We start from the raw sequence: 27,696 nt of genomic DNA, 5'->3' as shown, positions 1-27,696 counted from the left end.
GCTGGGCACAGCATAAAGATCACTCCATAGTGACCGACATGCATTATTAACACGCTGAATTAAACTACATTTATCAGTTCCCTACAATACATTATGATCATGCATTTGAGATGAATAAAACCAAAATGTATTAATAATTCAAACTCTATACAGATAATGATTATTTGTCTGTGTCCCAAATGGCACCTTTTCCCTATATAGTGCATTCATTTTGACCAGGGCCCATAGGGCTCGTGCACTACTCTGACCAGGGCCCATAAGGTGAAACGTAGTGCACTATGTAGGGAATATGGTGCCATTTGGGACTCAGCCCTAGTGTCAAGAGACTCTGTGTAGTAGTGTATGGACTAAAACACCCATGCTGAGAGACAAGCGCCGTCTGTGTTAATAGTTATTGATTTATTTCATTACCTTCCAATAACCGATCGTTATACCTCCTAGGGAATTGTATGATCACACTCCAAATGTGATTGTTGTTTTCTAAATACTAGCACAGTCGAGGGAATATCTGTATTTGTAAATAAAGGTTGCCAGCGAAAATCCCCCCACTCACATACACACACACACACTGACACAGGCACGCACACACATGCATGCGTAAACACACACAATCACACACGCAATCACACACACACATAAAAACGTTGATGGCTGAAGTAGACAACTCGTATCACGTCCATTCCTTCCTTCCCACATAGACACAGGGCTTCCCTGACCCTGGTTTTATGACCCATATTGTAGGGGACACCCCATTGGCAGAGGCTTCCCCCAGTCAGGAAAGGAAACCACCAGGGTTGTGGAAAATACCATTCAGCAGCCTGCAGGAGACTACAGGACCCCACACCAACTAGCTACTTCTTCCACCACATAATTGCAAGGATCCCCTCTCTGCACACACACATGCATAACAATTTTTTTAAAGGAGCAGGGGGTATTCCTCCTCTTGAAAGTTGCAGTGTGGTTGGACCACCAGGTGAATAAAATGTACATGCGTAATTTATTGAGTAACTCTGGCATTGCCTGATATATAGCCTTAGAGTTTAAAGGGGTAATCTGTAGTTGAAACAATAACAAGGTAAAAAATACAGAGCTCTTGATGCAAGGACTGAAAAAATATAGTTTGAAGTTTATTTTGAGGCGATATAGTGTTTGTTTACATGTACAATGTTTGCACACATTGAAGTAAAACAAGCTTATATTTTTGGTTCTGAGGCATTTCTAAGTTATATTCTTCTTATTTTATGAGCCCAAAATGGATGTAGGATCTGTGGATTGCCCCTTTAAGATACGGTCACACACTGTCACTCAGCGTTGCATGACCAACGACTTGAGAGGGGCCCCATGCCATTGCTACTAAATACATGATTGCATTCAAACATGCAATTGCGGTCCAAATGACAGAAGACAGAGACTGAGTTACCAAACTCTTCCCCATTCACTCTCCGCAATCTCACTCTGTGTAAACTAAAGCTACTGTAAATGAACAGATTGAACCTGCCTCTGGTTCTGAACTGCAGCCAGTGACGGAAACGCTCCTCACCTGTAGACTAATTATGACACTGTAGTTAGTCGACAGCACAGCTGTTGTGATTCCACACAGCTCAGCACCACTCTATTAAACCTAACATAGAAGAGGTATGGGCCAGTCATTATCACCCCAGAAGGCTAATGCGCCAAGCAGAGACTATTTTTCAACGAGCATGAGCAAAAAATACCAACTACGGGAGGATTTCTTCAATATTTCCTACACGTCATATTCTCTCCGTTCCGTGGGCCAGAAAACGGTGCCAATACGTGGAGAGATACTTTGTGAGATATGGTAGTGGTTAGTTTTTATAGTTTTGCCCATAAAAATGTTGTTCTCTGCTACCGGTGAAAATGATGGGGATCCCTGGAAGCTGTGTAACTTCCCGCCCCCCAGATAGGTTTCCATGAGGCAACAAACTTGTTAGTTAGGTAAGTTTCGATGAATGAATGGATTAATTAATTAATTAATGAAAATGAAGGGATGAATCCCAAATAAGACACAGTGAATATGTAGAACATTTTTCACTACAGTCAAGGATAACTTTTAAAAGATTATGAAGTGATTGTTGCAGTTCTATGTTTTTTGGGGCTCCAGAAAATGCATTGGGCAAGACCATAAACAGGTGTAGTGAGTTACAGGTTAACAGGAGTGCTGAGGGGTGGATTCTGTCGATTTGGTTAATGTATAATTACCCTTTATCAAAATGCATTCTTCATTAGAAGCAGGACATTATGATTAAAGATAAAACTAGACCTAGATTTATAATGTGAGGTAAAGGAGCCCTTACATTTAGATTGTACTTTGAGGCTATTTGGCAATCATAATTTAAAATATGTCAGCAATTAAACAATTAGATGGCATAAGTCCAACCTCATCACACACATCATACCTGAGATCATTTGCCGTTTATGGGAGATGTCTTCCAATGGCAGGCTGAGCTCAGTTCCTGACTCCTCCCTTCGACATAGAAGTTTCATCAGTTTCCCAAGCTGCATCCACAAACTGTCATAAACCCGTCCCGTCGCTACGAGGGGAAACACGCAAGAGAAAAGTCCTCGACAATGTCATTATTCAAAAGTCGAGGTGTATTTGCCAGTCTTTGTTTGTGGAGTATCTTGTTCTTGAGTGTCAGTGCGAAGACGCGGAAGAAAGACGAGACCCAGTCGATGAACGACATCTACCGAGGGAGATGTGCGTCTAGGTGCCTCAGCTTGCACAGCACTCGCATAGCGACGCTCTCCAAACAATCTCAGGTGGAGGTAAGGCCAAAACAAGCCCGCGAGCATGCTGCTGTCGTCATGGAATAAAGTCAGTTGTATCAGAGGCAGGCAATCAGAGATGTTCTACTGCATTCTATAATATTACAATTACTTTTTATGCGTAAATGTTTTAATAAACAAGAATGTGCTTGAAATAGACCATCCCCCTAATGAGAACGTGTTTGTTTTTATTTGTATTTGTTTATTTAGTTGATTATTAACCGATAACTGAAGTTTTGTTTTTTGCCTCATAACTGCTTTAGATTTGGTAAGTTTGCAAGCAAACTAGACACAATATATAGAGACAATTCAGTACCAATGTTCTGACAGGAAACTGACTATACACTGTACTCCTCATTAAAAAGTTCTCTTTACCATGTCCCATTTTTAAATCTGCATTGAGAAGTGGAGCAACCTACTGGCTGATGGAGAGAGATAGAGGCTTGTTATCCTAATTATGTCCATACCAAGCCCTTCACTACCCCTCCAGTCCCAAGCCTACCACACTGTGACTGAGCCACCCATGTCACATGATCAAGTTCATGTCCTCCTCCTCCTTGGATAACATACAGTACATGGGGATAACTTTAGCCTTAGCAGTGAACATGCCCAGTTACTCACTATTCAGCCTCAGGATTTGGAAGGATGACCCTGTGAGAATACCCACTAGTATACTCCCACATAGTAGGCCTATATAGTTTACTGAATGAATTGATCCATATGGAATGGGGAAGTAGTGAGACACATGGCTATTAGCTATGGTTTATTATCATAGGACTGGAACTGCACTGACATCACATCATTAGCCACGCTGTCAAGCACTCGTGACCTCTCTAAGGGTCAGGGTATGGCCTTTTAACCTGTTTAATCACTACTTCCCACGGATCATGTAGCAGGGTCAATGTTAGATTGCAAGGGCAGTCCATCTATTCCCTCTGTGATGGAATTCCTGTCATAGATCAAAGATCAAATCTACCTATTGTAGGAGTGGATAGGATACTATGTCATGTCAGCCTATAAAATGGCTAATTCTTTTTGCCAGACTTGGGTATAGCTACAGTACGCTTCAGCTATACGTTTTCATCAATTCGACACATTGTAATGGACAGATGAACGTGACTAAAATGAAGCATATCGTTTGAAAGGTCTCTGTTGGAAGCAGCCATGGAAATACATCTTGGTACAGATCGTTGAATCTTGTAACTTTCCACATTGAAAAGTCCCTTTCTGAGATTTGATGGAGACTTTTTTTTATCATGACATAATCTACAGCGGGCGGTGACTTCAAATCATGTTAATGCCACCATCAATCAGGATTAGTAGTGCACTATATAAGGAATAGGGTGCCATTTGGGATGTAGCCTTACCCTTGATTTCCAGTCTTTCACATGTAATATTTCGGAAACAATTGTCTGACTTGTGAGACGAGTTCTGATTTGCGTCAGAGGTCTTATTGTGCTCCATTCATTGATTCAAAGTGACATAACAAAATGCCCCTATCTGTGCTGACTTTCATGTCTCTTGGGCTGCCATAGTAGCCTTCATAACATGGGTATGATGAATTGAAGGAGTCCCCAATGGTACCCTATTCCCTTCATAGTGCACTAATTTTGACCAGAGCCCATTAGGCCCTGTTCAAAAATAGTGCACTATAATGGAAATATGGTGCCATTTGGGATGCAAGTGTTCATTGACCTGATAATGATAGAGAAGTCAGATGACTATCTGTCTTTAGCCTTGCCTGCACTGGACACAGCAGCCTTTTTTTGCCCACAACCACCCCTTCCAGACCCTTGTGCCTGCACTGGACAGATGAAGGCCAGGGTGCCTGTGACTGGCCTGCTCGGTCTCCTCAGACATTAGCTCACTTAAGGTCACTTTCACTTTACGTCACTTTCTTTGCCACTTCAAAAGCCATGTTGCCAACATGAATCGGTAAACCAATCGTGTTTGTACACTTTCGACTTTTGTTACATGGTAGTTATGACAGTAGTTAAGACTTAACTTTTACAGTACTGACTGTCCTCTGCTCTCTTCTCTCCCTAGTAATTACACTACTGACTGCCCTCTACACTCTTCTCTCCCTAGTAATTACACTACTGACTGTCCTCTACTCTCTTCTCTCCCTACAGAACAACGGATCCCTGGGCTGGTGTCAAAATCATAAACAGTGTGCCAAGGTAACGTACAGATGTTAACATGTGCACCATACCTAACATGACAGAAATCACACAAAACTGAATGATCTATTTTCAGAGAGGAAAAACTCTCAGGGAAAGTCAGCAGCTGACAAAATAGCATGATACATCATTGTCATAGTGGTTCTTACACAGTACTCTATTTACCATGCATTACCATACATCACTGTGTCAGCCAATATACTGCGGCTAGCTATGTACTGTTCCTCTGTAGGTCACAGAGCCTACATAATATATGATTGCAACGTATAGCGACAGGTGCTTTAGATGGATGCTTGGCTATTAAGCTCTTAGTCTCCTCCACTTTGTATTTTCATCAAATACATTTCTGCATATCCCTCTCTGGAAGTCATAATTGTCTTTCGGTAATGAGGTCCACTCATTTTTGGTGATGAGGACAGTAACCTTCTCTAACAGCCCTTCGGTATACTACCCCCACAGTGTACAGAAGTGAAGCTGACATGTTGCTTTTGTGCTTATTCCACAGGCTTCAGTATACTGTAGCATACGAAAATATAATGGTTGCACAGTTGTCATATCTCATAATGAAAACAGCAGTCAAATACCATTATGAACAATATTATCTCATATGTTTTTGAAAAATTGTATGTTTCTTTCAATAACACGTTCACACTCGTAGCTATTTATTCTGAAGCCACATTCCTAATTAGTTTTGAATTGTCTTTGTGATTGTTTTGTTGCTTTGTTTACTACAGTATAATACTCTGGCTAGTTGTGTGTTTGTGTCACCATATGGGCGTAAAGCACAACAACGCGTCTCTCTCTGGGACAAACAGACAGACACACCCCAGGGTTGGCTCGCAGCAGAAACATAGTCAGCCAGGCACCGACCTCTCTTGGTGGGTCCATGAAAACATTTGGCCAACTGCTCAGCAGATTTCTCCAGAACTCCAGAGAGAGTCTTCACTCAAACTTTAAACCAGGTCAATCCCTGTAGCGTGATCGCATCCTCCACACAAGGTCCGTGTAATATAGCCTGGAACCGAAACCGATATGCTCTGTTTTTAATGGTGAAACTGAGCATATCAGATTGGATACCAGGCTACAGATAATAAAATGTCAGCGCTCTCCTTGTTTTCTTGAAGAGTGACAATGCTATTTTATTCTCGTTAAGAAAGTAATAATGATATTCTATTCTCGTTAAGAAAGAACACAGCCAATTAGAATCCTCTTCCTCGTAGAATGTTCATTACACGGCAGCTAATTGCCAAATTAGAGGCTCTGAAGTAGAGATGAAGAATCAATTTATTTTCACTAAGGAGATCTTAATGTCTCTGCGGTCTCACTTTAAAAGTAAACTTGCTTTGCTTTCAGTTCAGTTACGTGTCACCAATGGCTCTGTATATCACTAGAACTCAACATTAGATTTGATAGGCTACCCAAGGATTCCAGTCTGATTTAAGGTGTTCCTGAAATGCCACTGCCTACTATGTAATCTGTAGTTCCAGCTCAACCACAAAATTGGAAGTCAGACCCTCATGTTTTGCAGTATTTGATTACAGATGATTTGTTTCGCTGCATAAGCCATCGGATGTCTGCATTTGGTTATTGCTTGCAGCCGTGCTTACGGCTACACTGAAAGTCCACCCACAACTTATCGGAGACAACAACATTGCTGCCATTTTTTTTTTTAAAGCCCTCAATGATTGCATCCAGTAGAGCTATGATAATGTTTGGTCACAATAGTCCGATCATCCTGTACTTTGCCCATGCACACTCAGCATCTCGTTGTCTCCATGGACCTCCCTGGTAACGATGAGTGACTGTTAATCCGCCTGTCACTATCTCGTCGAGGCAGGCAGTCAATTAAGGCTACTATAGATGATTACCATAGTCTTGACACACTAGAGTCCGGTCACATCTTCATTTAAAGGCTTAGCAGGGGATGACAGGATCGCTTCAGTGCCTCATTTAGGAGAGCCGTGGACGGTCATAATTGCCATGCCATTACACCGGGCTGCCTGTCAGCCTCTCAGCTCTGCAGATATGAATGCTTAGTTGAAGTCATTATTTCTTTTTTATCCCCTCACGACAAGCCACGGCTCCTTCAGATTGGCGTTTAGGCAGCACTTGGGAGTCATTAGTGTACTAACTAACACTTACTGGTCTAGCAGTTGGGATGATGTGGCCCTAAGGACTAAAAATAAGGCTGAAATGGCACCCTATTCCATATAGAGTGCACTACTTTTGAATGCACACCACATGAATGCATCTTCCACCACAGACATGACCATATGAAATAATGAGCAGTGTTAGTACTACAGAGAGGTGGCACGGGCTTGTCCTCTTGAGAAAGACTCTGGAACCCCCTCAAAGCCTGTTCAATTTGTAGAAACAGGAAGGGGGAGACAAATGCAAGGTCTCTTTCCTCCGGGGAGGGTGTCATCTGGGCACTGTATCAAGCACTGTTGTGTGCTACAGTACAGCCAGGGCGCATCCCAAATGGCACCCTTTTCCCTATTTAGTGCATTTATTTTGACCAGGGCCCATATGGCGCTGGTCAAAAGGAGTGCACTATATATAGAACAGGGTACCATTTGGGAAGCAGGCTCAGTCTCCCCCAACCCAACAGAACAGCAGCGTTATGCACGGTCAGCAGAGAAGTCACTGAGGCCATTATTTACCGTCGTTCACAAAGGAAACGGTTCACTCTTGTCCTACTACATCCTGAAATGGCCATGTGCACTCTGCTGGTGCTTTTCCTGTTTTCCCTGGTTCCTTTGTAAAAACAGAGCAGGTTTTCCTGTGTTCAAAATTAAGAGTAAGCATTATTGACTTTCAAATGTCTTATCTATGCCATCAAGGGGTAACACTCCTTTGTCTTTTGCCATCAGTGGAAGAGTCCTTAGGTGTTCTGTAAATTCCTAGACATTCTATCAGAGTCCTAGAACTCTGCTTTTTTTGCGGTCGGTTGCTACTGGAAAGGAATGCTTGGTTTGAGTTTGAAATGGGGAGGAAAACGGAGCGTAGCCGAGGCACAATAAGAACGAGGAGACGAGAGTCTGAGCGTCAGTTGGGATTAGAGGAAGAACCTCCCGTTGGAGACCAGAGAAGGGAGATAAGAGATGACAGGACAGGGACACTCATAGTACAGCATGGCACTAGGCGATGGCGGGGAGCCGAGGATCTAGACACAATGGGAGAGCTTTAGACATGCATTCCATTGTAGTATGGAGGGACTGTAGGGGAGAGAAAGCAAGGACAGGGCACTACAGGAGAGTAGAGGGGTAAGAGAGAGCTAGCTGACTGTATGAGCAATGTATGAGCATGTGTTACTGAATGGGAAATGGTACAGCGTCAGGCTTTAGCAGTTTCAGGATGTTCCTTCCATACAAGTAGCAGTGGAGCCTGGGGCGACCTCGGCAGGGTCTCCGCATTTCCCCCTCCATAAAGTGGGCACCTCAGCTGCATTTAAACGTGTGCCTCCTTCCTTCACATTATTCAGAGTTTCCGACAACTACCAACACTTTCCACCCCTCACACACTTACTCACACACACACACACACGCTCACACACACACACTTGCTCATGTTTTCACAGCAACTGAAGATAAATGTGTTTCCCACTCTCATTCCGACCAAAACGTTGCCCCAGGATAACTCCAATCTTCACGCCTTGAAAACTTTCAACAACGCATTACATGGCTGAGGTTTTCTCTAGAAGGTTGTAGGAGTAAATTGGACATGCTGTTATACTTGTATCAAGGCATAAGTAAGTAAAAAATAATAACCATAAGCATATCGAGCAAAAGTGTTGGTCCCATGTTTCATGAGCTGAAATTAAAGATCCCAGAGATTACCAAGACAATCCATCCACCTGACGTGGCATATCAATAAGCTGATTAAACAGCATGATGATTACAAAAGTACACCTTGTGCTGGGGACAATAAAAGGCCACTCTAAAATGTGCAGCTTTGTCACACAACACAATGCCACAGATGTCTCAAGTTGAGGGAGTGTGCAATTGGCATGCTGACTGCAGGAATGTCCACCAGAGCTGTTGCCAGAGAATTGAATGTTAATTTCTCTACCATAAGCCGCCTCCAACGTCTTTCTAGAGAATTTGGCAGTATGTCCAACCGGCCTCACAACCGCAGACCACTTGTAACAACGCCAGCCCAGAACCTCCACATCTTCACCTGCGGGATCGTCTGCGACCAGCCCCCCGGACAGCTGATGAAACTGAGGAGTAATTCTGTCTGTGATAAAGCCCTTTTTTGTGGGGAAAAACTCATTCTGATTGGCTAGGCCTGGCTCCCAAGTGGGTGGGCCTATGCCCTGCCAGGCCCACACATGGCTGTGCTCCTGCCCAGTTATGTGAAGTCTATAGATTGGGCCTAATTTATTTAATTAAATTGACTGATTGCCTTATGAACTGTAACTCAGTAAAATCATTGACATTGTTGCATGTTGCATTTATATTTTGGTTCAGCATAGTTACACCTAGATAAAGAGTGACATCACATCAAATGGATATGGTTACTGTAATATGGTAACTTTCAAATTACCCCTAGATGCAACATTCCCAACTGCCTTTCCTCCATAGCTACCAACCACTGTGTTTCATTGCAGCATGAAATTGGAAATGTGAATATTCCCCTGGGCAGTCTAGCCTGGTTTACTCATGCAGGACGAGTGTCTCTCAGGGGACAAGGACATCAGTACAGATCTACAAGCCGCTACAGGAAGCACATAGTTAACAAACACACTGTGGAAGAGTGGTGTTCTTTGATTTTCAAACATCCTATTTATTTCCCTTATAATGATGTTCCCCAAATTAAATGTAGGTCCAGCGACCGGCTGTCAAGTTCTTTTAGCTGTTCTCCCCTCAAGAGAGTCAGGAACAGCGACAAGGCCACAGATGTCAGATGCATACAAAGATTCATCCCAATAATCCTCAAACTGCTAATGTTTGTGGCAACTGTGGTGACACCTTTTTACTGTAATAAGCTGCTTCAGAAATCCCCTGTGGTGGCATGGAAGGTGTAACAAGCCCTTACCTCCATCTCTGTTTCTCTCACCTTCAAAGTGCCTGGAACCCTGCAAGGCCTCCTGGGACCTGAAGAGCCAGTGCTGGGAGCTTTGTGAGGTATGATGACTTTTGACAGCCTCCCATTTCGTTAAGTTAGGGGGGAGGAATGCGCTGAGGAGAGGCTTCATGTTGAGAGGCTAAATTATTAGAGTTCAGTTCAGATTCTCCTCCATAGGAATTTTTTCGGCAAACGTAATCAGACACAGACATCTTTTACCTCTGTGCTTCCTCAATTTCCTTACTCAGTCAAAAGTAATCAGACACTGATCTTTTTCCTACAGTTTTTCCTACAGTTTTTTGGTCATGTTATTTTAGTAGTAAAGCATCTATGCTTTCTAACACTCTTCTCGCTCTCACTCTCAATCCTCCACCCCAGCGCTCATTTCCCAAGAAGCACTGGGAGTGTGTGACGAGTTGTGAGTTCCTGCGCTCGGTGGTGGCAGTGAAGCAGGGTGACTGCCCTGCCCCTGAAAAGGCCAGCGGATTCGCGGCGGCGTGCGTGGAGGGATGCGAGGAGGACAGAGAGTGCTCTGCCCAGAAGAAGTGCTGTTCCAACGGCTGTGGGCACACCTGCCAACCTCCCAAGAACCTTTACAAAGGTACAGCAACCTCCAGTACACACAGTAGAAACTACAGTATGTACATTTTTTGTTGGTTGGTTACAACCAATATATTATCTGCAACCAATTTGTGGGCCAATTCAAAGATGAGATTAAAATTCACTGATGTCATGTAAGGTTCGAATCTATGTGAAAAATCTGTCGATGTGCCCTTGAGCAAGGCACTTAACCCTAATTGCTCTGGATAAGAACGTCTGCTAAATGACTAAAATCGAATGATCACATGTGACGTTGAAATGACCCACCTCACCCTTCCAGGAGCCCCTCTGAAGCCCAGAAAGGAGCTGAGTTTTGAGGAGCTGAGGTCTGGTCAAATGGAGGTGAGCTGGTCCACCCGATTCAACGTGTCGGCCGAGCCGGTCATCTACGTGCTCCAGAGGAGGTGGAACTACGGGATCCAACCCAGTGAGGACGCTGCTACACAATGGGAGGTGGTAGCTCAGGTTAGTCAGCCTTTTTGGGGATGCTTACTTACTGATACTGTATTTAGTTGATTATAAAGGGACAAATGAATGTAATCTACTTAGAATTCAAAGTGTGGCAATGTATTGATTGTTCATGAAGTTAAACAACGCTCTGTCTCTGTTTTACGCTTTCTCTCTCTCTCTAGACCACGGAGGTGAAAGCGCGGCTGGCTGATATCCGGGCAGGCCGGTGGTACCAGTTCAGAGTGGCAGGAGTAAACGTCCACGGGACCAGAGGGTTCACCACTCCCAGTCGCCACATCCACACCAAGAAAGGTCAGGCAGAGTGTGTTTGTGTGTGTGTGTGTCTGCTTGCGTGTGTATGTGAGGCTGGCTTAATCACCCTGGGGTGATCTTGCACTGACTGTGATGAAGATGAATACAGACTAATTACATTGGCTTTTGGCCATTTCTGAAGTGCTGTATTGTGCTTTAGCCCCGTAGAGCTGTAGTACCTTCCAGTCAATATATGAATATATTTAATAGACAGTTACTAAAGCTTAATGTATTTGGCAGCTGTAATGTCATTAACCTTTTTACTGCAGTTGGCTAAATCAGGGTCACACAGATTCTTAGTAGTCTTAAACAAACCTACTTTGATACAAAAGTATACACCTCACACACATGGTTATGGGCTTAAAAAAAGAATCAACTGTACCATGTCAGATATAGTTGAACTGTATTACATTTTGAGTTTGCATCCCAATATTACACCTTAAATACATTACAGAAGACTGAAATATAACAAAACCGTTTGACATAGAAACACCGGAAACACTACTGATGTCTACTTCAGACCAATGGCACCTGATTGATTTAACAATGTCTTCCCCAGACCCCTCCAGCCCCCCTGCCCCATCTGAGCTGAGGATGTCCAACGTGACCTTTGGCCCCGGCGGCAGGGCGGTGTCGGTCCGGCTGCGCTGGTCCATCCCCTCAGACCTGGATGTCCCTGTACACCACTACAAGGTGTCCTGGAGCTGGGCCACAGGCAGCACTGGGGCCATTGCACCACCTAAGACCAAGAGGAGGAAGATGGTCAATGGGGTAAGTCATAGAGTAAGTCCCCCACCCTGACATTATTGGCCCATGTGGTAGGTCAGTCATACCAATAGAAATGGAATGACATGCTTTGGCGGGTCTAGTCAGTCTATTTCTATGGTCATAGTCTCTACGCTCCTAGAAAAAAAAGGTGCTATCTAGAAACTAAAAGGGTTCTTCGGCTGTCCCCATAGGATAACCCTTTGAACAACCCTTTTTGGTTCCAGGCAGAACCCTTTCCACAGCGGGTTCTACATGGACCCAAAAAGGGTTCTACCTGGAACCAAAAAGGGTTCTCCTATGGGGATAGCCGTAGAACCCTTTTGGAACACTTTTTCTACCCTGACATTTAGGCACTCATTAACATGGGACATTCCCTGGGACAATGTACAGTGGAAGCCTGTTCTTTCTTTCCTCAAGCCACAACAAATGTAATGGAAGGATAAACAATGGCAGTGTGTGTGGCTTTGATGCCATAAACTCCATCGGATGGTGCTTAGTGCTTACACACCAAACCAAGTAATTGTATAGTTGTCGCCTCTGGCAAATGAATTGCAAATCGATCCTATTAAATAGCCAAAATCTGCATTAGCTCATGTCTGTTTTGGAAAATGGACATATCCGACAAGTTATGCAGTGGTTATTGGACTTACTTTGTACCTTTTGTTGTGTGGATGCAGAGGACACAGAATGGTCTTCCTGACCCCATAACCCCCTCTGTCCTGTGTGTGTATCCAGGGGCAGAGCTATGTGGAGCTGGAGAGTCTGCGAGCTAACAGGAGTTACAGTGTGGAGCTACAGGCTGTGTCCTATTGGGGACAGACCCCACTGAAAAGTCCCAAAGCCACCCTGCACTTCAACACACGACACAGTACGTCAACAACAGTCAATGCTTATCAGCTCCCAAATTCTGGGGACATTCTCAAAGTTCCCAGGTTTTTACAGAAATCTCAGTTGGAGGATTTACAGAATTTATCAACTCTATTAAATATTTACCCAGTATATTGAGGTTGGAAGCGTGATACACTACATTACCAAAAGTCTACTTGTCGAACATCTTATTCCAAAGTTGCTAGGGCTGTTACGGTGACCATATTACCGCGACACCGCCGGTCACGAGTCATGACGGCAGTCAAATTCCACAAGACCGTTTATCATGGTAATTAGGCTTCTCCAAGCTCTGATGCTGCTGATGGTCATTAATAGCCTACCAAACTTGCGAACTGCCTGCCACTCAGCATCAATGCAATTGAAATCGAAAATCTAATCAAACACTTCATGAGAGCCAATGAGCTTATATTGCGCAACATTACAATAGGCTATGCAATTGCGCGAGAAAACAGTGCTGGCCTCTACTAAAAAGAGGTGGATCCCATCAGCTTTCTATAGGCTTGGCCTGCTATATTTATTTCTCAACTTTCCTAATATTAAGCACATTGCTTCTCTTTACAACAGGAGTATAGCCTACCTGGCTGGCATGAAAATGAACCACGGGGAAAAGCTTCCTCCATTCTCTATTTAAGTGCATAGATGACATGTATTTTTTCCACTGCCCCTGTTTTCGAGACAGGTGCATGATAATGGTCCATTTTAAATCAAAACCAATTTAACACATATTATTTAGTATATGTAAATAGAATCATTAAATCAAGAATAGTCTGATGGGTGACAATATTAGCCTATCACTTGTGAATTATACAATGATGCCCAGCACAAACAATGCCTTTTTTTGGCGACTTTTCCTAATCATAGTCGCACACCTCATGTAGCCTAGCCCAAAGGCCTGTTTTTATAAGGTTTGTATCACAACTAAAGTGGCCAAATAACTTCTTAAAATTAAGCACATTCATCTGCTTTACAAGGGGTGTAGAACCTGACTGGCATACTGTACATAAGCAGCGTGTGACTTTCAAGTTTGGGGAAGCTCATTTTCACCATTAAACAGTCACCTTTATAGTAAAAGCAATATATGCATAATCACATTTGCGGTCATCGCCGCAAAAGGCATGGATTTATTTAGGGGGCATTACAGCCACACGAAGGGGATGTCGCCGGGAAATCTGAGGCATTATCAAGTGCTCGTCAAATTCTGAATCAGACTGTGTGTACAGCCTGCGCAAAAAAAACAAAGCAGAGCTCAAGCCTTTCATGCAACTTAAAAAAACATTAGTCTCATCATGCAGCCTTAGAATGTATTAAAAAATCAAAACTTATAGTCCAACGTTTGTATCACAACTAAAGTAACTCTAAATGAAGCATAGGAGGACCTGTTTCGTTAACCGCTCAGCACAGAATAGCCACATGTGCGCACACCCTCAAATCGTTTGGAGAAAATATGCTTTCTATTTTATTCAGCTATGTTCAATTGTATTCTTCATACTATTAAATAATATAAAATAATGCCACGGAATTCTAAGCAAATCTTGTCTGCTAAATGAGCTAGTGTACTGTAGCCCACAGACGCACGCACACACACGCACTATACATACACATGGATTTAGTACTGTAGATATGCGGTAGTGGTGGAGTAGGGGCCTGGGGGAACACAGTGCGTTGTGAAATCTGTGAATGTTTTAAAATTGTATAAACTGCCTTAATTTTGCAGGACCCCAGGAAGACCCCAGCAAATGGGGATCCATAATAAATACAAATATGGCATAGCCAGATCAGGGCCTAACATAAGGACAACTCAGAGTATGCTATGCTGTTCTTCTGAAATAGACTATAGTTTCTTTAGACCTGTATAAAATAATGGCTTTATTGTGATGGTGTAGACTATATTACATGGATTTAGCGGGCTTTTTAAAATGTAGATGTTCCAAAGGTCTGAATCAATGGCTTGTAGGCTGCGTGGAAGCTAGAAGATGCTAAATATGTTTTTGTTAATTATCGGTCAATTACTGTGAGACCAGCAGTTATTTGCTTGATAAGCACCGGCTGACAAAATGTCATGATTGCCACAGTTGATAAATAAGTAGTTGGTCCCCCCTTTGCTGCTACAACAGCTTCCCCTCTTCTGAGAAGGCTTTCCACTAAATGTTTGAATATTGCTGCGGGGACTTGCTTCCATTCAGCCGCAAGAGCATTAGTGAGGTCAGGCACTGATGTTGGGCGATCAGGCCTGGTTCACAGTCGGGGTTTCAATTCATCCCAAAGGTGTTCGATGGAGTTGAGGTCAGGGCTCTGTGCAGGCCAGTCAAGTTCTTCCACACCAATCTTGACAAATCATTTATTTTTCCCCCTTTTTTTTGGACCATTTTTTCTCCCCAATTTCATGGTATCCAGTTGGTAGTCACAGTCTTGTTTCATCACTGCAACTCCCGTACAGACTCGGGAGAGGTGAAGTTCGAGACCCGTGTGTGAAACACAACCCAACCAAGCTCCCCTGCTTCTTGACACAACGCCCACTTAACCCGTAAGCCAGCCGCACCAAAGTATCTGAGGAAACACCGTACACCTTGCGACCGTGTCAGCGTGCACTGCCGGCCAAACCCTTCCCTAACCCGGACAACGCTGGGCCAAATGTGTGCCGCCCCATGGGTCTCCCGGTCGCGGCCGGCTGCGACAGAGCCTGTACTCAAATCCAGAATCTCTAGTGGCACAGCTAGCACTCGGGAGGTCAACAAACCATTTCTGTATGGACCTCGCTTTGTGCACTGTCATGCTGAAACAGGAAAAAGTCTTCCCCAAACTGTTGTCACAATGTTGGACGCACATAATCGTCTAGAATGTCATTGTATGCTGTAGCGTTAAGATGTCCCTTCACTGGAACTAAGGGGCCTAGCCTGAACCATGAAAAACAGCCACAGACCATTATTCCTCGTCCACCAAACTTTACAGTTGGCACTATGCATTGGGGCATTGGAGCATTTTCCCGGCGTCCGCCAAACCCGGATTCGTCAGTCGGACTGCCAGATGGTGATTCATCACTCCATATGTATTTCCACTGCTCCAGAGTCCAATGGTGGTGAGCTTTGCACCACTCCAGCTTGACATTGTGCATGGTGATCTTAGGCTTGTGTGCGGCTGCTCGGCCATGGAAACCCATTTCATGAAGCTCCCGACTAATAGTTATTGTGCTGAAGTTGCTTCCAGAAGCAGTTTGGAACTCGGTAGTCAGTGTTGCAACCGATGACAGGCGATTTTACGCGCTTCAGCACTGCGGTTCCGTTCTGTGAGCTTGTATGGCCTAACACTTCGCGGCTGAGCCGTTGTTGCTCCTAGATATTTCCACCTCACAATAACAGCACTTACAGTTGACCGGTGCAGCTCTAGCAGGGCGAAAATTTTACGAACTGACTTGTTGGAAAGGTGGCATCTTATGATGGTGCCACGTTGAAAGTCACTGACCTCTTCAGTAAGGCCATTCTACTGGAATGTTTGTCTATGGAGATTGCATGGCTGTGGGCTCAATTTTAGAGATCTGTCAACAACGGGTGTGGCTGAAATAGTCAAATCCACTCATTTGAAGGGGTGTCCACATACTTTTGTATATACCGTGTATGTACATTGCGCTCATTGATCTTGTCCCTGCTTATAATTATCTGGATTGACAGAAAAGGCTGATTGAGGATCTTTTTACTGAAGAATGTGTTTGTTTCCTGTAATTGTGTTTTACTTTTTGTGTATATTGATGTGTATACAGGGCTGATCTGTGTAAGGGTAAAAAAGGAAAGATATAGTATTTTGGCCATGTAGTCTATTTTTGCATCTGATCTAACATCGCTTTGTTCCCATTTTCATTGTTCCACAATCAGGGCAGGAGCAGACGTCTGGCGCCCGCCCGGTCCCCGTCCCCGAGGGCCTTATCCCTGATGTGTTGGATGTGGGCACCCCTTTCTACCAGGACGGCCAGCTGCAGGTCCGGGTCTACTGGCAGAGGAGCACAGGTATGCAGGGGGATACCCAGACACAGCCACACACGCATGAATGAACGCACACATAGGCACACACACATACATACGCAAGCATGCTTGCATGCATGCACACACACACACACACAAAGGCACGCATGTGTGCATGCACGCACGCACACATGCACACACACACAGTCACACGCATCCACACACACACATTTGATTTGGCCTTCGACAAGAACAGCAGTGTTGCTGAGGAAATAATCCTCTAACCACCACCTCCCTATTGTTATGTAAACAGAGAGATTATCGTAAATGTACAGGCTGCTTGTGGGTAATTAAACACGAAACAAAAGGCTGCTTTCTTATAAGCTGATAAGATGCACAAATGTACATCCGGAATCCTGTTCATGCAGGAACATGAGCACAGTAAGCTAGCATCGCATGTGCCCTGGCTACCCGCGGCACACACACTGGGCTACCCGCGGCACACACACTGGGCTACCCAAAGAGCCAACTGAGGAACGGCGTCTCCTACATTTTGCGTCAAATATTCTGTTCTGTCTGAACAAGTTGAGCTTTATAGAAGTGAACTATTGATTCTTATTTTGAAAGGCCAATGTGTGCTTTGTCACCAATGTTATGCGACAAATCGGCAGTTGATTGATGATGAATGATTATTGATTGATACTACTTTCCATCTCTCAGATCCCACTGTAGTTCGGTATCGTGTCCAGTGGGTACCAGAGTACTGTGGACACAACCAGACCAAAGGAATGGACAAGATCATCACACGGGTAACCAGTTTCATTCAGCCATACAACCGATTTATGGTGTATCTTCAATTAAGACACAGGGTATCTATCTCTATTGGAGTTAAAGTATAGGCTGCTCATCATATCTGTGTCCGCTGTCTTTAACCTCTTATAGGAGGGCTTTGCCAGCCTCCACAGCCTGCTCTTCTCCTGTAAGTACAGAGTGAACCTCCAGCCACTGGGTACTAAGGGACGTGCCCATGCAGAAACCACCTTCTTCTTCACCCCCTCCTGTGCCACCATCAGGGCCAAGAGCCCCAAACACATAGCCTGTCCCGGCCAGGAAGGTGAGACACCACTGACCACCCAAATACGACTTTGTCATTGACCTAGTGACCCTTCAATTCACACTCTCTATGTTTGAAATCAACTACATTGAAGTCGGACTGTGCAGAATCACTGATCTACATATCACCTTGCATCTTAAATAACTAGTCAGTATGTGATCAAGATTTGCAATTCTGCACGTTGCTTTGCTCAAACTGATCCCCTCGCACACTTTGTATGTTTGTCCCATAGGAGCTCCCCCTCCTCCTCCCAAGGTGCTGTCCAAGGCAGAGAACCTGACCGCCTCCTTCGTGGCCCACAAGGGTAACGTCACAGCTGTGTTTACATGGGAGGTGTCTACGCCACTCCCACCCCAACAGCTCCACGGGTTCCAGGTCACATGGGCGGAAGTGCCCTCAGCCGGTCGCCATAACAACCTTCCCAACAGCCTAATCTCACAGTCCCAGATACTACCACCAGTAAGTCCATCAGTATAAACCCAAATAGTGCTGTCCCACTGGGCACAGACGTAAATTCAGCCTCTTTGCCACTTTGGTTCAACATAATTTCATTGAAATGACGTGGAAACAACGTCGCTTCAACCAGTGTCTCCCCAGTGGGGTGCCACCATAACTGGAAACCCATATCAACTCAATGAATTAGCCCACCTTTATGCAACAAATCTGACCATTTGTCTCAGTAAATCAAAATCCCTGCAATAACCAACGAATGTCAAAGTAATCCATCTTCATTTTCACAAATTCCTTTGATTTGTTGCGGTTTAAATATGTAGCGTCACGGCAAAGGGTGGATGTGTAGTAGAGTAAGGGGCCCAAACATCCATATAGGAAAAAGCCAACCAGCTCCCCCTTTTCAGAGTTAATGAGTCCCTGTATTGCTGTCTTCTCTCTTCTCTCAGGAGCGTAATGTCCTGGTAGTGTCAGGTCTGCAGCTAGCCACCCTCTACAGGTTGGAGATCCAGCTTATTGGAGCAGGAGGAGAGGGTCCTGCCACCACCAAGACTTTTTGCACTCCCACCACCTCACCAGTCCAGCAGCAGCACAGTAAGATCATTGATTTGGATTATCTTGCTCTTTTCCAGATGTTCAAAGAGAAATGCAATGAGAACAAGCACATGCATAACCACTGATAACTGATGTTCTCTTAAATATGGCCAGTTTGATAGGTGATAGAAAATGTAATGTAATTTTTTTTTTTTTTAAGTGGTGATTTTGCAGTCTGACTGGTTGCAAAGGGAGAGCATATTAAAAAAACTAAGTCTACCATTAAACTATCATAATTTTGGTAACTTTCAAGGAGTGTATGGAATTTTACAAGATGACATCTAGTTGCCTTTTTGGGTGCCGCCGACTATCACGGGTGTCTGATTATCTCTGCCCCTCTGTGTGGCCTCATGTAAAATATATAACAAAATTCCAACAAGATGATTTTAAAATGAAAAATATAAAGACAAAGCTATAAAACATTATTCTAAATATAAACCAACTTAGTAAATGTATGTGTTTTAATCTGAGGATTTCAGCGTGAAATATACTTTATATTTTTTACACACTTATTTATTTGACTATATCAGTATGTTTTTGTTGTAAATGTTTTGGGTACAAACTGGTTGTAGTTGTGAAAAAAGTCAATAGTTGGAAGAGTTGCAGAGTTAATTGAAAAAAATGCCATTGTTGATTAGATGCTTTTTTTCATTTAATGACGCTATTTTCTCTTGAACCATGTGGTCTATCCACTAGAAACTCATGGACAATATGGACACAGAAAAAATAAATGTATACTTTATATATGAATAAAAATATGTTTTTGTTATTCAAGTATAAATTACCAAAGATGCCATAGATTACCTGTTAATTACCATTATTACGGAAGAATCTGGTAACTTTCGTAAATTACTGGTAGCTTTGCAACCGTAACTCTGACCGTATCGTTGACTTGTTTGGCCTATCTCAGGACCTAGACTCAGGAACCATCACCAGCACCAGCCCAACATAGAGAGGCACTGACCAGACTGCACAGAACTAACCTCCGAGACTCAGGACACTGGAGAACAGCCACCAACAGAAGAGAGAAGTATTCTCTTTCAGACACTACTCAGTCATGCCTCTACTGTTGTATGTACACTCTACCAATCAAAGGAATTGCTAACAAGTAGCCCACCGATAAACCGTTAACCCAACACTTCAATGAGGAAATGCTTCTGAATTTTGCATGTGGATATGAGTCGTTATACAGTAGATTAAGATTCCTTAGACCTTGGCTTTGCATGTAAAATCCTAATGTTTCTGGCATGAAATGATTTGTATTACAACCTCCCTGTCTCCGACAAATAGACAATGACTTGTCACTGTTAATTAATACACTTTTAAAATATAAAAGTGATGTTATTTTACGTTTTAATAGGCTGAAGATGTCATTTTGTGCCCCAACTCATGTACTGTAAATGGTGTACATACAGTTTGTCTATAATTTATTTATGTCTACAGTGGTTTATTTGTATGTATTACTGTACACAGTTGTCTTTGTTACTATTGACTGTATGTTCTTTCCAGTTCACCCTTTTGTAAACTGACATACCCTGTATAGAGATGTATAAGTAAATTCCATGTCAAAAAGTGTCGTGTCTGTGCATATTTTATACTGTATTGTTCAAAAGTCCATAGTTATACACCAGAGAAAATGAACAACCATTGTGTTTCTATTGACATGGTAGCTTGTTTGGTGTGCAAACAAAAGGTTAGCTAGTGAAACGCAGGTCTCCTGGGGACGTGTGGAAATACAAACACACACACACCACCCGGCAACGCAGTCTGTCAGCGTTCTATACCCATGGTGCATGGCGTCACACTTATTCCCATTCAACCCAAACAACTGGGTCTCTGTTTCTGCCTGTCTAACTACGGTATGTGTGCACATGCGTCTGAATATGACTCTGCTATGGTATCTATCTCTCTTATATATATTTGACATCTTTGGTGTCCTTTACCTTTTTATTTTTAGCCTATGAGGGAGTTGTTGGTTCAAGCGTTGAAGCAATCCTAACTGCTCTATATGTTAATGCTGATTTAATTTGATATCTATGATTTTAATTCTATCTTTAATTTGCTATCATCCACAGTTTTTATGCGAGTTAAAGTCATGACAGCTGTGATGGAAACAGGAATTTTCTGTAAAATTGTATAAATGCCAACAGATAATTTATTTGTTCGACATGGTGGAATCTTTTTATTTCGGTCAAATGTATTATACGACAAATGGTGGAAATGCCTTTAAGACGCAATTATTGATATAATAGCCATCATATGGAAGTAAACTTATGGTCCTGCCACTACAATTCGGGAAACCTGGCAGTTTAAATTAGGCTAAAGATTAAATAAATAATGATGAACTTCACAGGGTGGTGAATGCATTGTATGAGATTGATGCTCCTTTCCAATAAATGTCAAGGGTCTTATTCTGATGACATGAGGATCGACGCTTGACAACCGGTTTGACAAATAAAAACATTGCCGCTCTTCTCCATAATCTCTTCATGTAGACTAGCCTACCTGCAGAGCCTACCCGCACTGTAGCTGCGAGCTGTTGGCTACATCGCACGTGCTAAAACCAGAGTAGGCACATTTGCTATTTAACAATGTCAGTGACAAAACTATCCATAGAGTTGAAATGCGATGGAAACACATTGAACACTAGATTTATATTCGGTACATGAAAACTTCAGCTAAAAAGTACATTTTATGTGCACTATGTCATCACGCACTGTTTTTTTTAAATCTGCAACAAGTCAGTTTGATGGAAACAACTGGTGGGAAAATAATCATATTTTCTTTATGCAGATTTGAGAATATTCATATGAAAATCTGTCTCCAATCGGATGTAAATCTAGGTTATGGCAGGCAGCGGAGGCTCAGAGGAGGAAGGGGAGGACCATCCTCCTCAGTGAATAAATGTAAAAAGTCATAATTTTGATAACTATACAAAATAAATGTACGTCCCCAAATAATTGATTAAAACATACTGTTTTGCAATGAAGGTCTACGGTAGCCTAAACAGCACTGTAGGGTAGCACCAGTGTGTAGCCGGAGGAAAGCTAGCTTCCGTCCTCCTCTTGGTACATTGACTTCAATACAAAACCTAGGAGGCTCTTGGTCCTCACACCCTTCCATAGACTTACACAATAATTATGACAACTACCGGGGGATGTCCTCCAACCCATCAAAGCTCTTGGAGCATGAACTGACATGTCCACCCTATCAAAGGATCATAGAATGAATCTAGTACTGAAAGCATAAGCTACAGCTAGCTAGCACTGCAGTGCATAAGATTTGGTGAGTAGTTGACTCAAAGAGAGATAAAGACGATAGTTTAACAGTTTTCAACAAATTCAATAAAGGAGAAGCAAGAGAGAGAGAGAGAGAGAGAGTGGGAGAGAGATTTAATAAAACAGATTTCACTTTCAGTTTCACTTAGCTAGCAAATGCACATGGCTAGTTAAGCTTACTCAAACACCCGGCTCAAACAGAGGGATACTATGTTAACTAGCTGGCTATGATGATTCAACACAACACTGGAACTCTTCCAAGTCAAGGTAAGCTTTTGGTTTAATTAATTTATTGCCACGGGGCCCGCTGGTGTAACTGCTAAACTGCTGTACACTGCATGATTGTAGCGGGTTTACTAACACATTAGTTCTGTTAGCTATGTTGACTAGGACGTTACTTTATCTAATATGGGGACAAAGATGTAGGCTGTGTGCAGTGGTTTTTATATGATTTGGTTGAAATGTTTTTTGCATGGTCACATACAGCTGATGTTCTCTGCATTGAAAAGGTGAGAGGAGGAGAGTGCATAGATGCGAGAAGGAATACAACGTGGCTGCTATGAAAGTGAACTGTGTTTACATGTGATCAGGGTTGTATTCATTCCACTGATTCTTTTTTGAAAAACGTTTCTTAAACAGAAGCAAACGAAACAGGGATAAAAATACCTGAATTTATCCAATAGAAACTCTTGTTTGCAACTGTTGGACTGATGATTACACCCTTGATAAGCTAGATGCAGGCAAGAGTGTGCAAGGCGGTATTGAACGTGTCACTGTCTGCCCATGTGTCACTGTCTGTCACCTTTTCGCTCAACCTTTGCACACCTGCGTTGTAAACTTTCATTCATAGGCTAGGTTATAGCAACCTCATGATGGGTATAGGGAAAATTTTAGTATCATGTAATAGCCTAAACCTATTGATGTTACATTGAACTGGGTGAATGGAATATGAATGACAGTCAACCAATATGCTGTAAAAGAAACAAGGCCCCCATCATCGTGAGTGGCATTGACCGCCACTGATGGCAGGTAATGCTGTAAAACACTTGAACAGTAAACGGCTGAATGCTCTAGTATACACTGTACTGGGAGTCCTGAAAGGCCTTGCTGCGAACATAACCACATCCATCCAGCTCCATCCTGGTTCGGGATTTATGACTTTTTCAAGTGTATGGTCCCTCGTGTTTATGACCTTCCCTAGAGAGAGAGGGAGAGAGAGAGAAAGGAGGTAGACAAATAGAGGAAGAGATGGAGGATGGAGGAAAAAGGGATAACACATGGGATATATATCAAAACAGTTTAGAAGGCATGGTTCAAGTATATAAATATATTTCACATATTTATTTGACTGTTTTAGCACCTAGCAACAAACGTCAATATCCTAGCAACTAATTAACTTAAAAATAAACAGTACCAGTCAAAAGCTTGTACACACCTACTCATTTAAGGGTTTTTCTTTATTTTTTACTATTTTCTACAGTGTAGAATAAACGTGAAGACATCAAAACTATGAAATAATACATATCGAATCATGTAGTAACCAAAAACATGTTAAACATTGATTAAAAACACATTTCCATCAATCTACACACAATACCCCATAATGACAATGCAAAAACTGTAAAAAAATTAATAAAAAAAAATCTGCTAATTTATTGAAAATAAAAAACAGAAATATCACATTTAAATAAGGACTCAGACCCTTTACTCAGTATTTTGTTGAATCACCTTTGGCAGCAATTACACCTTGAATCTTCTTGGGTATGACGCTACAAGCTTGGCACACCTGTATTTAGGGAGTTTCTCCCATTCTTCTCTGCAGATCCTCTCAAGCTCTGTCAGGTTGGATGGGGAATGTTGCTGCACAGCTATTTTCAGGTCTCTCCAGAGATGTTCGATCGGGTTCAAATCTGGGCTTAGGATGGGCCACTCAAGGACGTTCAGAGACTTGTCCCGAAGCCACACCTGCATTGTCTTGGTTGTGTGCTTAGGGTCGTTGTCCTGTTGGAAGGTGAACCTTCACCCCAGGTACTGATCGTTCTGGAGCAGGTTTTCATCAAGGATCTCTCTGAACTTTGCTCCTGTCATGACTTCCGCTGAAGTCGGGTCCTCCTTGTTCGGGTGGCGCTCGGCGGTCGGCGTCGCCGGGCTTCTAGCCATCATCCATCCACTTTTCATTTTCCATGTGTTTTGTCTTGTTTTTCCTCACACCTGGTTTCAATTCCCTCAATCACTTGTTGTGTGTGTATTTAACCCTCTTTTCCCCCCATGTTTTTGTGTGGGATTGTTTATTGTAAGTGCTTGTGCACGTGTTTATTGGTGCGCAACGGGTTTTTGTACCCAATATCTTGTTATTTTTATGCCGTTGGTTTTGCTATTAAACTGCTCCGGCTATTACCAAGTTCTGCTCTCCTGCGTCTGACTTCCCTGCCACCGGTTACGCACCCCTTACAGCTCCGTTCATCTTTGCCTCGATGCTGACTAGTCTCCCAGTCCTTGCCGCTGAAAAACACCTCCACAGCATGCTGCTGCCACCACCATGCTTCACTTTAGGGATGGTGCCAGGTTTCCTCCAGACATTATGCTTGGCATTCAGGCCAAAGAGTTTCATCAGACCAGAGAATCTTGTTTCTCATGGTCTGAAAGTCTTTAGGTGCCATTTGGCAAACTCCAAGCGGGCTGTCATGTGGCGTCCATCTGGGCACTCTACCATAAAGTCCTGATAGGTGGAGTGCTGCAGAGATGGTTGTCCCTCTGGAAGTTTCTCCCATTTCCACAGAGGAACTCTAGAGCTCTGTCAGAGTGACCATCACATGCACTGTCAACTGTGGGTCCTTATATAGACAGCTGGGTGCCTTTCCAAATCATGTCCAATCAATTGAATTTACCACAGGTGGACTCCAATCAAGTTGTAGAAACAACTCAAGGATGATCAATGGAAACAGGAGTCTCATAGCAAAGGATCTGATTACTTATGTAAATTCTAAATAAATAAAAAACTGTTTTAGCTTTGTCATCATGGGGTATTGTGCGTAGTTTGCTGATGTTTTTTTTATTTTATACATTTTAGAATACGGCTGTAATGTAACAAAATGTGGAAAAAGTCAATGGGTCTGAATACTTTAAGAAGGCACTGTATATAACATTCTATTGGTTGCAAGAATTTTGTATAATAATTTACATTAATTCTAAGTCTTGAATCTGGCATCGTTTTGCTTATTAATTCGTAAACCATGTGCCATGGAATCGATACATCGAAAATCTCATCCCAACGACTTTGCAATCTATATGGCACAGCTGTCATTTTTTTGGTACTTAAATGAAACTGGTATATATTTATATTTATCACAATTTTCTTTAACCAATTTTGGTCTTTAATGCAAGTTCCAGACAAGTTCCTTACTTTTCCCCCTTCCACTTGCCTCTTCCATTTTTGCGGTAATGCTGCAATTAGTTGGTTGTAATTTTGGGTAGAGCAGACATTTCCATATATTTTTGTTAGCTGCATGTGTGACAACTCCACCAGTCCTATTTATGATAGAATTTACAAAGAGTATACTTTTTTTTTTAATGTATAGAATTTTTTTATTTTTTTTTATCAATTAGTATATTTGAGTTTAACCACAATATTTATTGTATTATTTGTTCTGTTGTTTCTGGTGGATTGAAATTGCAACCAACTTTCTATGGCTTGTTTTAAAAGTAGTGATATTTTTTAGATTATTTTGTTTGCAACCTCTCACTTTCAGTTATTTGAAATCTGAATAAAGGGAAAAAGGCCATTCTTGAACATGGGTTGAGACATTTTTACTAATTTGCTAGCGAAGCAGTTTGGATTTAAGTATACCTTTTGTTTGACTGATGCCTTTAGTGAGAGGTCTAATGCTTTAATATTTAATCATTTCTGCAGTCTGAATTCATATTCATGATATAAATAGGCCCTTTTCATTTGGTCTGGCTTGCCGTTCCAAATCAAATGGAATATTCTTTGCTCAAATAATTTCAAAAACAGGTCGCTAGGTGTAAGCAAGACCATAAGTAGATAGGTAAACTGGAATATAACTAAGGAGTTATTCAGAATGATTTTTCCACAAATAGACAGGTATTTTCCTTTCCATGGTAGCAAGATCATTTCTTTCTTTCGGAATATGTATACCGAGTATGTCCACATCCCCGTCAGACCATTTTATTGGTAAACTACATGGTAATGTAAAAGTTGTATTTTTTGCGATTCAATACTTAATATAGTACACATTTAGTTTTAATCCAGAGAGGTTAGAAAAAGTATCTAGATCCTCCCTCATCTTAAATGGCACGACCGCCACTGATTGGTGTTTAAAATTAAGGTTTCAGTATGAAATATCCTTTATAGATTTTTTTTACACACTTTAATTTATTTGAATATGTCAATATTGTAAATGTTTTGCCGCCAAACTGGTGGCTGTAGTGAAAAAGTCATTAGTTGGAAGAGTAACAGAGTTAATTGAAAATAATGGCAATATTGATTAGATCCTTTTATCCTTAATTAGACTATTTTCTCTTGGAAATTTTTGATCTATCTACTAGAAACTCATGGACAATATGGACACAAATATTTAAAAAATATACTTTATAAATGAATATTTTTTTAAAGTATAAATGACCAAAGTTACCATACATTGCCATAGATTACCTGGTAATTACCATTATTACCTAAGATGCCGTAATTTTGGTAAATTACTAGTAGGTTTGCAATACTAACCATGACCTTACTGTTGACTTGTTTGGCCCATCTCAATGTGACCATTCAGGACCAAGACTCAGGAATCATCAACAGCACCAGCCCACCATAGAGAGGCACTGAGAGATCAGCTGACCAGAGCTGACCAGACTGCACAGAACTAACCTCCCAGACTCAGGACACTGAAGAATAGCCACCAACAGAAGGGAGAAGTGTTCTCTTTCAGACACTACTCAGTCATGCCTCTACTGTTGTATGCACACTCTACCAATCAAAGAAATTGCTAACAAGTAGCCCACCGACAAACAGGTCACCCAACCCTTCAATGAGGGAATGCTTCTGAATTTTGCATGTGGTTATGAGTCGTTATACAGTAGATTAAGATTCCTTAGAGACCTTGGCTTTGCATGTAAAATCCTAGTGTTTCTGGCATGAAATTATTTGTATTACTACCTCCCTCCGACAAATAGACAATAACTTGTAAGTGTTAATACATTTTTTAAATAAAAAAGTGATATTATTTTACGTTTTA

General features: G+C 42.2%; 1 protein-coding gene across 1 annotated transcript; it reads left to right on the top strand.

Annotated features, from left to right (window-relative positions):
- The first annotated feature begins 2,412 nt into the window (after positions 1-2,412).
- Positions 2,413-27,689, top strand: LOC129859581 (anosmin-1-like). Its single transcript, XM_055929512.1, has 15 exons — positions 2,413-2,787; positions 4,920-4,967; positions 10,037-10,096; positions 10,416-10,638; positions 10,918-11,102; positions 11,270-11,399; positions 11,959-12,170; positions 12,903-13,035; positions 16,922-17,053; positions 17,729-17,817; positions 17,951-18,122; positions 18,355-18,581; positions 19,022-19,166; positions 20,077-21,025; positions 27,235-27,689. The coding sequence occupies exons 1-14, from the start codon at positions 2,590-2,592 to the stop codon at positions 20,127-20,129; spliced, it is 2,007 nt and encodes a 668-aa protein (XP_055785487.1). The 5' UTR covers positions 2,413-2,589; the 3' UTR covers positions 20,130-21,025; positions 27,235-27,689.
- Positions 27,690-27,696: the final 7 nt, after the last annotated feature.

This window comes from Salvelinus fontinalis, chromosome 7 (genome assembly GCF_029448725.1).
Source record: "Salvelinus fontinalis isolate EN_2023a chromosome 7, ASM2944872v1, whole genome shotgun sequence".
NCBI lineage: Eukaryota > Metazoa > Chordata > Actinopteri > Salmoniformes > Salmonidae > Salvelinus > Salvelinus fontinalis.
This window is presented reverse-complemented; position numbering and strand designations above follow the sequence as displayed.